This window comes from Tympanuchus pallidicinctus, unplaced genomic scaffold (genome assembly GCF_026119805.1).
Source record: "Tympanuchus pallidicinctus isolate F22 unplaced genomic scaffold, pur_lepc_1.0 scaffold6, whole genome shotgun sequence".
NCBI lineage: Eukaryota > Metazoa > Chordata > Aves > Galliformes > Phasianidae > Tympanuchus > Tympanuchus pallidicinctus.
Window position 1 is genome coordinate 41,365,822 of NW_026294780.1, and position 13,702 is coordinate 41,379,523.

General features: G+C 36.7%; 1 protein-coding gene across 9 annotated transcripts in view; it reads left to right on the forward strand.

Moving 5' to 3' along the window:
- NAA16 (N-alpha-acetyltransferase 16, NatA auxiliary subunit) overlaps positions 1-13,702 on the forward strand; it is a 366,631-nt gene that overhangs the window by 19,784 nt on the left and 333,145 nt on the right. For 8 of the 9 annotated variants that reach the window (XR_008211630.1, XM_052705581.1, XM_052705580.1 and 5 more), the window contains 4 exons: positions 777-911; positions 7,465-7,618; positions 8,684-8,803; positions 11,153-11,248. Coding sequence is in view for 8 of the 9 variants with exons in the window: in XM_052705581.1 (XP_052561541.1) it covers positions 777-911; positions 7,465-7,618; positions 8,684-8,803; positions 11,153-11,248 (505 nt within the window). In the remaining variant the exon portion in view is untranslated. The remainder of the gene's footprint in view (positions 1-776; positions 912-7,464; positions 7,619-8,683; positions 8,804-11,152; positions 11,249-13,702) is intronic. The other variant, XM_052705575.1, reaches the window with a different exon arrangement.

The window sequence follows — 13,702 nt, forward strand, 5'->3', positions numbered from 1 at the left end:
ATAATTCCAGGTTACTCTGAAAGTCTGTAGAAACTTGTGCCAGTCATGATTTTTCAAAGCAGAGTAGGAAAAAAAAGGATGTTACAATATTTTTGGTACTGGTATCACTTATGGAATCATGAAAATGCTTTTATTCTGTTTTGAGAGCGTTATTAGGTAGCGATTCCTTCTCCCTTCAGAAAAATGCACTCTGTTTTATTGAGTATGTGGGAAACTTGCCCTGTGCTAATTGCTTTCTTGAATTCAAATACAGATTTTATCATGAATAACAGCTTTAAATTTCTGTAAGAACTGAGTCAGTGATTTCAAAGTGGCTGAATGCGTTTGGCTACCAAAGTGTTAGAGGACTGGACTGTGGATTTTAGCATTTGGTGGTTTCCTTCACTGATTGTGTTGAATTCTCAAATAGAGGAAGAGTGGATAGCTGACTTAAAGCTGTGGCGTGGCTCAGTAAGGGAGATTAGAGAAGCAGTGCTTAATATAAGTAGCAGGACTTTGTGCATGGGCATGAGAAGGGTGGGACAGCTTTTCCAGTGGCAGTGAGCTAGTGTTTATTAGTGACACACCTCTGAGGTTTCAGTGTTCTAGCTTTGGGAATAAGGCAGGCCCTAAGAGAGGCTTCTTAAAATGACACTTCTTATGTACCCAAAAAGTGTTGTTTTTTCTTTTTGTGCCATGACTACTATGTTAAAATGTAGATTTATATGATAGTTTGTGGTAATAATGTAGTAATTTAACCTCTCTTTTTCTTTTTAATGTCTTTCTTTTTACTCAAGGAGACGAGATACCAGTTACTTCAGCTGCGCCCCACACAACGAGCTTCCTGGATCGGATATGCAATTGCATACCACTTACTTAAAGATTATGATATGGCCTTAAAACTACTTGAAGAGTTTAGAAAAACCCAACAGGTAAGACTTGCTATTCTATTCAGGAAATTCTTTACAGATAAGAGAGAATCCGAAGAACTGGCAGCTGGAACTAGATGATCTTTAAGGTCTCTTCTAACCCAAGCCACTTTGTGAATTAGTTTTTCATAGTTAGGAAAACCAAATTATGAACCATTTAAGAATTAGGAAGACATTTCTATTATTTCTGGAACTTTTTGCTTTGAACATTTAGATATCTCAAAGAGCTAGCAGCTGATGCAGATTATACAGGATCACTTGTTCCCTGGCAGTAAGCTGTCAGGTAGATTGATGTGAAATAACTTAATGTCTCTGAGGCCTGTAGCCAAAGAAAACCACTGTTGATCTTGTCTCATTATAGTGGGTAAAACTTCAGAAAGCACCATTTAACATTGGATGTGTGCACACACATTCTGTCTCTTCTATCATAACCTGGATTTCATTGCACCTCTACAGATATCAGGAAAAGAAACTGCTGTTGTTTTATGTACATCTGTATACTATTGACTTGTAATCAGTCCTTGGTATCAGGGTTGCAAGAAAGCAGAGTTAGAAAGCCTTATGTTTGAGAAGATCATAGAATCCTTAGTTGGAAGGGTCCTTTGAAGGCATCTACTGTAGCTCCCCTGCAATGATCAGGGACACCACAAATAGATCAGTTTGCCCAGGGCCTGATCCAACCTTATCTTGAAAGTCTTCAGGGCTGGGACGTTAACCACATCACTAGGTAACTTGTTCCAGTGCCTCACCACCCTCACTGTAAAAGATTTTTTTCCTTATATCTAACCTAAATCTATGCTCTTTGAGCTTGAAGCCATTTCTCCTTGTTCTATCACCGCAGACCCTGCTGAAGAGTCTGTACCTTTCTTTCCCGTGGCTCCTCTTCTGGTGCAGCCCAGAAGATCTGGTGTTACTGAAACTTGTTTGAATAAATCAATGCCAAGATTCCCGAGTAAAACTTTTTTTTTTTTTAAAAGGAGGGTCGATTTATTTGTATTATTAGTGACTTGGAATTGTAAAGTTTGAATTAACAGAGCGTTGGATGAATGAGAACAGTGGATTAATCTGTAATGTAGAAATTTAAACCATGTTTTTTGAGAACTTCTTGCACGGGTGCTAAGATATTACCTGATCTATAGGTTGTGATTGTTGTTTTGTGTTAACAAAGATGTGGCATCTGGTCTGAGATAAATGCATTTGAGATCCTATCGTGCTGCCAGAAGTGGACTAACTTAGCAAAAGAAAATCAGCAGTTGCTAGGAGAGAGTCCAGTGTTTGTGTGTTGATCATGTATCATGGTCAAGTAGAAGGCTTTGTATGCCAGGGATACATAGCTTGATATTACTGGAGAGCTGTCATTCCAGTGTTGAATAAAAGCTGAAAATAATCTATTTAAATAAAAATTGGGTCATTTTTTGGGTGTTTGATAGCCAGGAAGTTATGGCTCACTAATGAATCAGCAGAGCCCTATCTGAGCTCAGTGTTGAAATGAATTTTGTAATTGAAAATAACGTGTAATGGATGTAAAAACTGCAAATGACAAATTGTAAGAAGTTGAGGCTTTCTTAATATCAAATAGCACTTAAAATTAGTTTTGACTCTCTGGAGAGAGTGGAAGTGATGCTGCTAATGCTGTTGCCTTTTCTTAAAGACTGTGTGTAAATATGTTTATCTGAGGGCAGTCATGGTGATATACTCTTCAGTGTAGTAACCAAGCCAGATTTGAATACCATCTGCCACAGATAATTTTAAATCAGTTGAGTCTGTGGAATTTATCAGAATCCTTAAAAGAAAAAGAAGAAATGAATAAATCTTGAGATGTGTCATTCTGCTGCCATTTTTTTTTTTTTGCAAGACTGGAGATATTTGGGAAATGTCAGTGAATAAGACAAGGCTTCATACTTCAATAATACAAGCAACATGAACTATTTTTACTGTTGCTTAGCATAATACTTGCCAGACCAACAGCAGATGTTTAGGCATTAGAGGACAGAAATATACCATAAGTGCTGGACAGTATGAGTTTGTAGAAAATCAGTTATGTCAAGCGTTTTGTGATTGATAGATATGGTTATGTGATGAATTCTGTTTTCTCCTCTACGTCATTACAGTTGACCACATTAGTTTCCATGTGTCTTGCAAACAGAAAAAGTTTTGTGCCTTGTGCTTTTGTGCTTTGCTGTAGAAGCTTTCTGAGAAGTGCAAACCCACATACAGTCCAGCTGCTAGAAGAGAGGAGAGTTTCAGTTCTCTGCACTCAAGAGAGCCTTAGCAAAATCACAGCTCAGTTTTGCTACACATTGGCTCTTCTGTAGTTCCCAAGTGTGCTGCTGGTGCAGTCTCTGGATATTTAAGTTGTGTGCTTAACATGATTTAGCTCAGTATAGTTGTGAATTTGAGGAATTGTGTTTCTTGTTAGCCTTAATTGATAAATCTCTCCCCTTGCCTCACGCTTTGTATTTACTTGAGCCTAACGTATGTGTTTTTGTGACTGACTTGGAGTGTTGTGTATCACTTTCAAATGGTGCTGGTATTCAGTGTTTGAAACTGAAGGGTTTCTAAGTCACTAGTGAATGGGAGTCATGGGCAGACTGATGTTTTAGAGGAGTGTTATGGCAATTTGTGTTAGGTTTGATACTGTTTACCAGTTCTGTTAATGAATAAAAAAGGAATAAATGTGAAATACTGCTGTCACAATAATTGATAAATAATAGCAATGTTGGTGATCATAGCCATTTCCTTGGATTACTCAGGCGACTTTGTCCATTGAAATGTGAGTTAATGCGGCCAAAATCAAGCACTAAAACTAAGAAAATGAAGGAACAGACATTTTACTGATTGTAGATGGATAGTGAATATGTTAAGATGCAGTATTATGGAATAACAGAGCTGATTAACTGCAAGCCATTGCCAAAACCAGCAATCTGATGTCCAGTGTGCTCCCACTGCTTCTTTGTGCAGCACTGTTCGGCTTGTGTGGTTCAGGAAGCAAAAAGACAGAGATGTAATCACTTTTCAGAAGGAGTCATTGGCTGAACTGTGAGGTGAGAGGGGAAAAGGAAGGGAAATAATGGAGGGAAATGGACTGCCTCTGTTGATCCAGGCTATGGTTGGGTTGGCTTAGTTTACTGTAAAATTGTCTCTCAGTGCTTGCTTCTGGGTGATAAGCAGGAAAGACCTTCATTTCTGAGAAGAAACAGGGGTTTGCTCTATTGAGGTCTGATTACTGGGAGATCATGGCTTTCTGATGATATTAGAAAATGAAAAGCTATATGGAAAGATGAGAGCACTAGAGAAAGTGCTGTTTGATGAAAGGTGGGGACCCCATTGGTTTCCTGCAGGCAGGGAAAAAAAAAAGGTGATTCTGGTCTGTACTGATCTGGGGGGATTTTGGGAAGAATGATAATCAGGGAGGTTACTGAGAAAGGAGAAAACCAAGGATAGATAGTGGCTGGAGGCTGAACAAATTTGAATGATAAATCACTTTTTATCAGTGACCGTTTTATTCTAGTGGTTAAGTTAACATTAAGAATGGTGAATTTTCTATCTTAGTCTTTCAAGATCTAGATCAGTGCTGCTTGCCATTTGGAAGTTGTAAATTAGCCAGATGCACAAGATTTCAGCCAAAAACAGGTGATGAGGTGGGGTGCAGAGATCACTACAGGAAATACAAGAGCCTGTGCTGTACAAATTAAATGAATGATTTAAGAATTGCTTTGGAATCTGAACTTTAGGAACAAAAGTTTAAAACAATTATGCAATTTGTTTTACTGTTCTATATCCCATTTTTCCTTTCCAGAGCAGAATTTATACTCTTCATTTTTATTTTATTCCTAATTTCTGCATCAGGCCCACAGTTACAGATACAGACAGAAAACCTCTGGAGTTCTGGGGGTTTGCTCTTAGGTATGTTTTGGCTGCATCTTGTCACATTCTTTCGGTGATAGTTGTGGTAGGGTGGCTGCAGTTGTAAAACAGATTTTTTTTTTTTTATTGTTGGTCTTGAGGAGAGGAAGAATTTTCTCTTGAAAGAGCAGAATTGAGCTCCAGAGAAAGTCGAGCATCTCATATACAGCAAGGCTCGTAATTTTCCTGGGTGGAGGGAGGAATAAAGATGTGTTGTTTGGCAATTGCAATGGAGTGTGTATGAGGAGGAACTTTTTATAGAATCAGTTGGGACAGTCTATTGTTCAGATTAAGCACTGAGGTCTTAAGCTGTTTGTCTTCTGATGAATTGCATGTTTAAGCAATCTTTAACCTGATAGATTTTCAGAAAGGTTTCTTTTTAGAGAGAATTTTGAAATCTTATCTGTAATCGCTCTGGGAGACAGAAAGCACAGTAAGTTTCCAGTGGATTTGTCCTATATTTGAGAAGGAAGGAAGTCAGTGATTCTTTGTTGTTTCACAGTTTCTTTCCTATTAGTCCTGCCAAGCCAGGACAGTGAAAGTTTAGTTGATACCTACTTCTCATCTTTGATATCACAGCACATTAGAATGGTTTGGGTTGGAAGGGACATTTAAGATCATCCAGCTCCAACCCCCTGCTGTAGGCAGGGACACCCCCCTCTACACCATGTTGCTCAAAGCCCCATCCAGCCTGGCCTTGAATGCTTTCAGGTGGGAGCATCCTCTGTTTCTCTGGGCAACCTGTTCCAGTGTCTCACCACCCTCACAGTCAAGAATTTCTTCCTAATATCTACTCTAAATCTACCCTGTATTTTTTTTAAGGTTGTTGGGGTCATCTCTGTTTATTTTAAAGGCCATTTAAAGATGATTGATAATGTGCCAGAAAACTCTGCTACCTGAGTAACTTAAACATAAGTGTATTGAATTGGAGGCACAGTATTTTTATAAAGGAAGTGAAGGAAAAAGAACGGATGCTCTGCAGTTCTTCAATTCTGTGGTATTGCAGTGCTGATAACCAGAAAAGCTCGTGTGAATGCTTATTGTGTGTGGCTGTTTTTGGAAGTAGATAATGCTCTCCAGGTAATGCTGTTTTTGTTGATGTTTAATAGGGGTGAAAAATGAGCGAAAGTAGAAGCAGAAATGGAAATGCAGATGGAGGAAATATAAGAAAAGAATAGGATTCTATCTAGCTGCTGACTCTAGTGGGTGCAAGGCCTAATCACCTTCGTTCCATTAGCCATCTTTTGCTATATGTCAACAGTTATAAATAAATAAAAGGATGCTGCTACTTTCAGCCCCAAACCTGATGTTCATGGTCAGATACGTGCTTCTTTACAACACTGTATTTACTTATGCTGTCCTTCCTTCTTAAAAATATACCATACTATAAATTTTTCTCTGGGCTGCTTTTTCAAGGAATATTTAAGCAGCAGTGTTAAATCTCAAATCTGGATCGTACTTAGAAGAGCTGGAAGGAAGAGTTGAGGACAATATTCTTTTAATATAAATGCTAATTTCAACCAGCTAAATGTCTTTTGTTTATTGTTGTTTAGTAAATTCTTTGTTTTTTTCAATGAAGCTGGTAGAAAAGTCCTACTCAGGGAACAGTAATTGTAAAGCATTTGGTGACCAGTGTGACTGAGAAGTCTTGTTTGCTGAGGAATAAACAGTGTATATGGTGTCACAGGAAAGAAAATTGATAACAGTTTTTCAAGCTGAGCTGCTGTTTGTCTATTTTTATTACAGTGGAACAAAAAGTAACAAAATCTCCTACGTATAGAGACTGTGATTGCCTTTTCTTCTTCGATTTCATAATAATAATGAACTGCTGTGAAGGTGTGCTGGACCTTGTCCATTGCTTCTATGTTTGCTCTCTGAAATCCTTGCAATTTACAACTTCTGTGCATATTAGCAAAGACCATTTGTAATGAAATTATCACGACTCTAGGAAGACTTATGACTGCCTGAATGTATTTAAGGGAGAAGGAAATACTTTTGAATGTGTCATCCTTTTTCAGTGGCTGATGCATTAGTGGAAAGTGGGTGGCACACTAGTTTTACTGTATGTATGCACACCTCAAAAGAATTAGCTGTTGTTTGAAGACACTGCATTGCTTGTGAACTGTTACTTTCAATGGAATTCAAGTGTAGTACAGAGTGTTTAGCTAGAAAAGAATTCAGGTTTCTTACATGAAAAAACTGCAAGTTTTTCAATCTGAGGCCAATGTTTGAGTGGTTCTTTGTTCTTTGGAAATAATTCATTGCAGAATTTGCGTTATATTGAAATGCAGTATTGTGAAATCTAAGGAACCTGCTGCAGAGCTTAGGTCAAAATTACTGTGCTGTACCTGAGTCCTTCAAAAGGAGCGAGATTGCTGAGACCTTCCTCTGAGGGAATGCAAGTATTCTGTTTTTATTGACCTGGCCACAGTGGTAGAGAAAAGTGAAGTAGAGAAATAACAACAGTGGGTATCCTGAATGTGCTTAATTTGTTTGTGAATATAGAGATTTTCACATTTTTGAATGCCTGGGAGGGTGTATATAGACATGATACATTGTGTTGTCTGAATCATGTGTTCTGTAACATTGCATATAGTTGAGATACAGGCAGATGGCATGTGGTAACTAATCGATTGCTTTTTTTCCCTAGATTCCTCCAAATAAAATAGATTATGAATATAGTGAACTGATTTTATATCAAAATCAAGTGATGAGAGAGGCAGATCTGTTTCAGGAGTCTCTGGAACATATAGAGACATACGAAAAGCAAATATGTGATAAACTAATAGTAGAAGAAATCAAAGGTAAGTTGTTCTTGTCTCAGCCAGTTTTGTTCTAAACTTTTGCTACCAGCTTTCAGATACGGTAATGTGTTCAAAAAATAAATGTGAAATCTTTAATTTTGAACAACTAATATTGGGAAACTGTTAATACAGGATCTACAGTGCTGTGCTCGGTAGTTTTCCCTATGGAAAACCATGTGGATACAGGTAGCTTAATTTGGGTTTACAGTGGAACAAAGATCTTGAAGGTGGTGGTGTTAGTGTTTGCATAAGTGGCTTTGTTAATCAAAGCTATTATAATCCAGTTTTACTCCAATGAAGAATATTGTTTGTAGTACAAACACTTATTTTCTTTTTTTCTGGAACTGAAATAACAAAATGTTTCCTTTGTGAGCCTTCCAATGCATTTATTTTGTATTCTTTGCCTTCAGTGAATACTGAAGTTGACTTTTTTAATTAAAACCACCCATAGTTGTTCTCTGGGTTTGAAGTACTGGGTTCTGAATGTGCACAATTATGTAGTGTAATAGCATGTATTCTTTGGCTGCTTGCTCATTCCCATGCCTTGCAGTCCCCTTCATCAGGCAGGAGAGAGAAGTGGAGAAAACTTATGCGTTAGATCAAGTTAACTTAAATGAAGGAAAAAAGAAGAAGAACTAACAAAATGGAAGTACATAGGCAATTACACAGCACTTCCAGAAGCAGAGTGATTGCCAGCTAGTCTTCAAGCAATGACCATCTGCCCAAACAAACTTTCTCCATATTTTTTTTATTACTAAGCATGATATTATGCAGTTCTGAAAGGAAGTTTCTTTGTTTCTTTGCAATAAACCGAATAACTGGTTTAAATATGTAGTTAAAGACATGCAAATCTTGTTTTTCACCAGTGCTTAATGCTCCAAATTGTGTTGAGCTGTAGGTATGACGACTTCAAGTAGCACTTGTCATTTCTGTAAATGCCTCTGTAAAATATTTTTTTTCAATATCTATGATAAATCCTGATTTGTTTTCACTTAGTTTTGTAGATTTCACTGCCGCGCTGTGTTTGCTCGCATAATTCATAGCTCTTTACTGCTTTGTTTTTAGGAGAAATGCTATTGAAGTTGGGAAGACTAAAAGAAGCTGGTGAAGTATACAAAGAGTTAATTGAGCGCAATGCAGAAAACTGGTATTATTATGAAGGCCTGGAAAAGTCCCTGCAACCTAGTAAGTTAAAATGTACTGGTACAATGAAAATACCTACAATCCAGGACATACTCAAAACCTTCTGCGTGATGTATTGCAAATAGAGTTCAAAAGGCTTTACTCAGCAGAAGAACATTTACTGTCTGATTTTAAATTTGGTATAGTTGCTTTCCATTGAACGTTTAAGAAGTGAATAAACACTTGCATGCATGACATCAGCAGCAGCAAGTCTTTTTCTTCTTGGAGCTGAAGCTGCCATTGGTTTAACATGCTCATTTCATAGAATCATAGAATCACCAAGGTTGGAAAAGACCTAAAAGATCATCCAGTCCAACCGTTCACCTATTCCCAATAGCTCCCACTAAACCATGTCCCTCAACACAACATCCAGTCTTTCCTTGAACACCCCCAGGCTCGGTGACTCCACCACCTCCCTGGGCAGTCCATTCCAGTGCCTGACCACCCTTTCTGAAAAGTAATTTCAGAATTACTTCAGAATTTGAAGGACCTTTTCTGAGCGTGAGCTTGGAAACCAAATTGCAATTTGTTCTTATCAACTGATTGTCAGAGTATTATTTATACTCCAGGAAGTAAAATTATCATTGTGAAACTTGTTTGAGTGGCACCACTTTGACGTATAGGGAAATAATTAATAAACCTCTAATCCAGATATCCTCTTAACAATAAGAAAGTTTTGTTAAAAGCTGACTGTTCTTTGGAAAAAGAAGTGATAAATGTGACAAAGCCTTTTGGTTTTGTTTGTTGTGTGCTTTTTTTTCTGCTCCCAGGGCTATTTCATGTTACTGCTGGTCTGTCTTATCAAGACATTACCTAAATTGGATTTAAAAAAAAAATAATCCCACAATATTGCAATCATGTATACTATAATAAATACTTCACAATAATAACTTTGCCAAGTGTCTACTTTTACACTAGAATGCATTCCTTGTATTTCACTGTTGACTAATTAATGGAAGTTTTATTGGAATAATTCTGATGACATCATAAATCATAAGCCCACAAGCATGTTGTTTGTAGATATGAGATCTGCATTGTATTTCTCAACCAGCTTCCAGAAAGTTTTATGTTTTGGGTTTAATAATGTCTGGAATTGCAGCTTGTGATTGGGAATTGAAGATGATTATATTTGTTGCATTTATGTAGAGACTACCATTGCCCTTTGAATGTTTTTCCTAGTGTATCTCTAGAGGTGAAAAGATGGTAATTGTTAATATTTCAAAATTAATCATCCAAAATTGATTATTCTGCTTGATAGAATATGTTGATATGAATGGTTTTTAACAAGTAACCAATACAGTAGATTATTTGACATATTAAAATTGGTTATAGCATAAAACTTCACTAATTTATAAAACTAATAATGCTACTTTATTTTTTAGGTGGTCTTAGGACTATTTCCTCCCCCATGGTAAGTTCTGGAGCTCCAACTTGTGACTTCAATTAGGCTTTTTATATGCTTTAGTTCCAATTCAAACATTACTTCAGTGTTGCTATTAGAACTGCGCATCTCTTGGAGCCGCTGGGTAATATATTTTTTTCCCCCCCTTCCCCAATATCAGAGCTCAGAGACCACAGAAATCGTTTTTCTTAGAAAAGAAACTGGAAATATTCATTAAACATCTGTTGTGCCATAGTCTTGATGTGAAAAACATTCATTTTTATTGAAGTTGCTTGATGAATTTGAAAAACATTGAAGCAAAATTGATCGTAGTTGTATGAAAATGGCATCTCAAAAACCAGATTAATTTAAAGTTCTGACCACATTGGAGCTCCAAAGCATATTATGGGGGAAAGGGGAGGAGTGGGAAGAAAATCTTTAAGAAAAATAAAGTTATTTTAAATGTTAAGGTATTGACACTTGTTGTGCCCAGTGTCTGTGCTGGCAGTGTTGTGCTCTAATTTTGCTGCCACCAAAGGACTTTATGATAAGGACGTGCTTGTATAGTTTCTAAATTGGAGGTATACAAATAACATACACAGTGTATTTTCCTGAATGCATACTGAAAAACATGTTTTGAAGCTATCAATAACAAAATACTGTATGAATGGGTCTGCACAGTGAAAGAAAACAAATATTAATGTTTGATTGAACATGAGTGGTAATTGGGTTGTTTGGGGTTTTTTTTGCAGTTTACCCCTACAGTGATTATGCTGGTACTTCTGACTTAGTGATTTCAGTGCACTGTTTCACAGTGTTTTTGATTAGTTGGGGGAAAAAAAGAGCTTGAAATGTTTAAAATGGTTCAAAGTCCAAAATATATACTGAATCTTAACAATTTCAACGTTTTAAACCTTTAGAAGAATAGATTTTGATCTGTTACTTATATCTATTGTATTTACTGATAATAGGCACTTTAGAAGAGAGGCTTCAGATTTATGAAGAAGTTAGTAAAAGGCATCCCAGAGCAGTTTCACCTAGAAGATTACCTTTAAACTTTGTTTCAGGTAACACGTTGCATATCTGTTCCATAATAATTTTTTTTTTTGCTTTTTTTTCTTAATTTTTGGTAGGCTGTTAGATGTGCATTTAATAACTACTTTTGCATGTACACAAATTAGACAAATGCTTTTTTTTTTCTGGATTAGACAGTCTTTGTTACGTTTTAGGATTTGATAGGAAACGTTCACACACTCTAATATGGTGGTACTAACTATGTAATGCTGTTTTCATTGATGAAATTACAGGACAGAATGGTGTCCAGCTTTTTTGTGAATGATTGCGTATTGCTTTTCTCCATCATCAACTTAAAGAGCATCAATTAAAAGGCAAGGAGTTTGCTGCACTTGGAGGCAGGGCTCTGTGTCTCTGTACACGTGCACAGGCATGTGGGCTAACCTACATTCTAATTTATAACCACAGAAAGCAGTTCTCAAAGATGCATATTATAATCAAGAAGCATGAATTTCATGACCTTTTTAATACTGTTAATGTACCAGAAAACACCAAGTCACTTTTGTGAATCTGACAGCGTTTTTGCAGCATTTTTGTCTAGAGCCATTTTTATCCAAAATCTATCAACTTGTTGCTGGTAATTTAAGAAGAACAGGAACAAAAAGCAGATGTGCAGTGTTTCGTAATGGGTTGTTGTATTTTTAGTTTTATAACAAAGTTCTTTTCAGTGATTATATCCTTTTACAAGTTGTATTGAAATAAAGCTCCAACTACCCTCAGCTCTGCAAGGAATATAGTTGAAAGACAAAACAAAAACAACACAAAACTGTACTGTTCCAAGAGAGGAGGAAGGAAACTAAGGTTTGCTTTTGGTTTCATTCATTTACTGAGCACTGCATACACTGTACCTTCAAATACTGCCAAACATAACTAGTACACTTGTCTGCTTAGGAGTCTAAATGTGCATACACCAGTCTTGTATAAATGCACAAGACACTTCATAAGAGGTTAGCCCTGAAATTAACACCTGGTGCCTTAGTTAATCCCGGATATCTTACATTTCTTGGAGCTACAAAGGCAAAATGTCACGACAGTTTAGCTAGATTTTATTAAAAAGCCACATGACAGAATTTTTTCTTTTGTTACCCAGTTGTTTACACCAATACATAGCAAATGATTAGTATCTTTCAAAATGATTTTCCATATCTTTATTAGTAGTGTGCTTTGTGTTGACTTCTTCACTGTATGTTTTGTTCTGGGTTACTCTCTCATTGTACAGTGTGGTTTTACAGCTGGTGTTCATTCAAGTAGAAATGAGTTTTGTTATAGGCATCAGTTGTTCCTGCTGTTTTAAAAGCCAAATAATTAACAATTAAATCTAATTTTACAATTAAACTAAATTTGAGAGAAATCTCTCAGCGAATTTGACTCTGTGGTTTTCATAATAAATAAGAATTTCCCTGATTTAAAACTTCTCTGTCGATCCTTTAGGTCTGCTTTGGTCAGATTGAATAAGGCTGTTTTTGAGCCTGCAGAAAATCACCTGATAGGTCTGCATTTCTGTTCCAAATGCCTCGTGTTGTAAATTGAGCAGATAAGAAATGTTGTTGGCTGAAGTTAATAATGAAAATGTTAAGATGTAGAGACAAACTTCTTTGGAAATGTGCTTTCAAATTTCAAAGAGAGGAAAATATTTGGTTGAAGTTGCTGTCCCTGTGTGTTCAGTGACCAGATGCTTACCTTGCATCCCATCACAATAACCTTGTAATTGGTGCAAATCAGATCCTTGATTCTGCTGGAAACCACCTTCTGGGAGCTTGGGGGCAGTCAAAGATGGGGAAATGGAGTCTGGCAATCCAGTTTTAGATCTGTTTAATTGCTGTAGATTCATTGTTCCTGTCTCTGTCTGTCTGTCAAGTCTCTTTTGTGTATCAGTTGAAGAGTGAATGCTGAACTTTATGTTGTAGGTAGGGTGCATCTTTTTTTAAAATGTTTCTTATTCTTTTTCAAAGCTGTTCTGTTTTCTATACAAAAAAAAAAAACAAACCCACCCACATTCTTAATGGAAACTTGAACCTCGCTTTGTTAGGTTCTCAGTTACAATTCCATCAAGAATATTGCAACAGAAGAAATTAAGAATGAAGTGTTTTGTCTGGTTGGTTGGTTGCCAATGAGCAGTTCCTTGTAGAGTGAGGAAACTTTTTAATTAAACCACCTGTCATAAAGCCTGGGCTTATGGTCAAGTTATGGATCCCTCATCCACAGGTAGAAGCTCCTTTATTTAGCAGTTTGTTTTACTAAAGAGCTTCTGTTATAACTTCGTGTCAGTAACATTGCCAATTACAAGTTGAGGACAGTTTAGAATTGGTAGAAGTACATTAGAAATGTTACATGCAGAGCAGTAGGACCTTTTTTTCCTGGATATTTAAAGCCATGTGTTAATCAAATTTTGTTAATGTGTTCTTAATGAATTGAAGCTTATTTCAACAGTCTTATGAGCATATGTT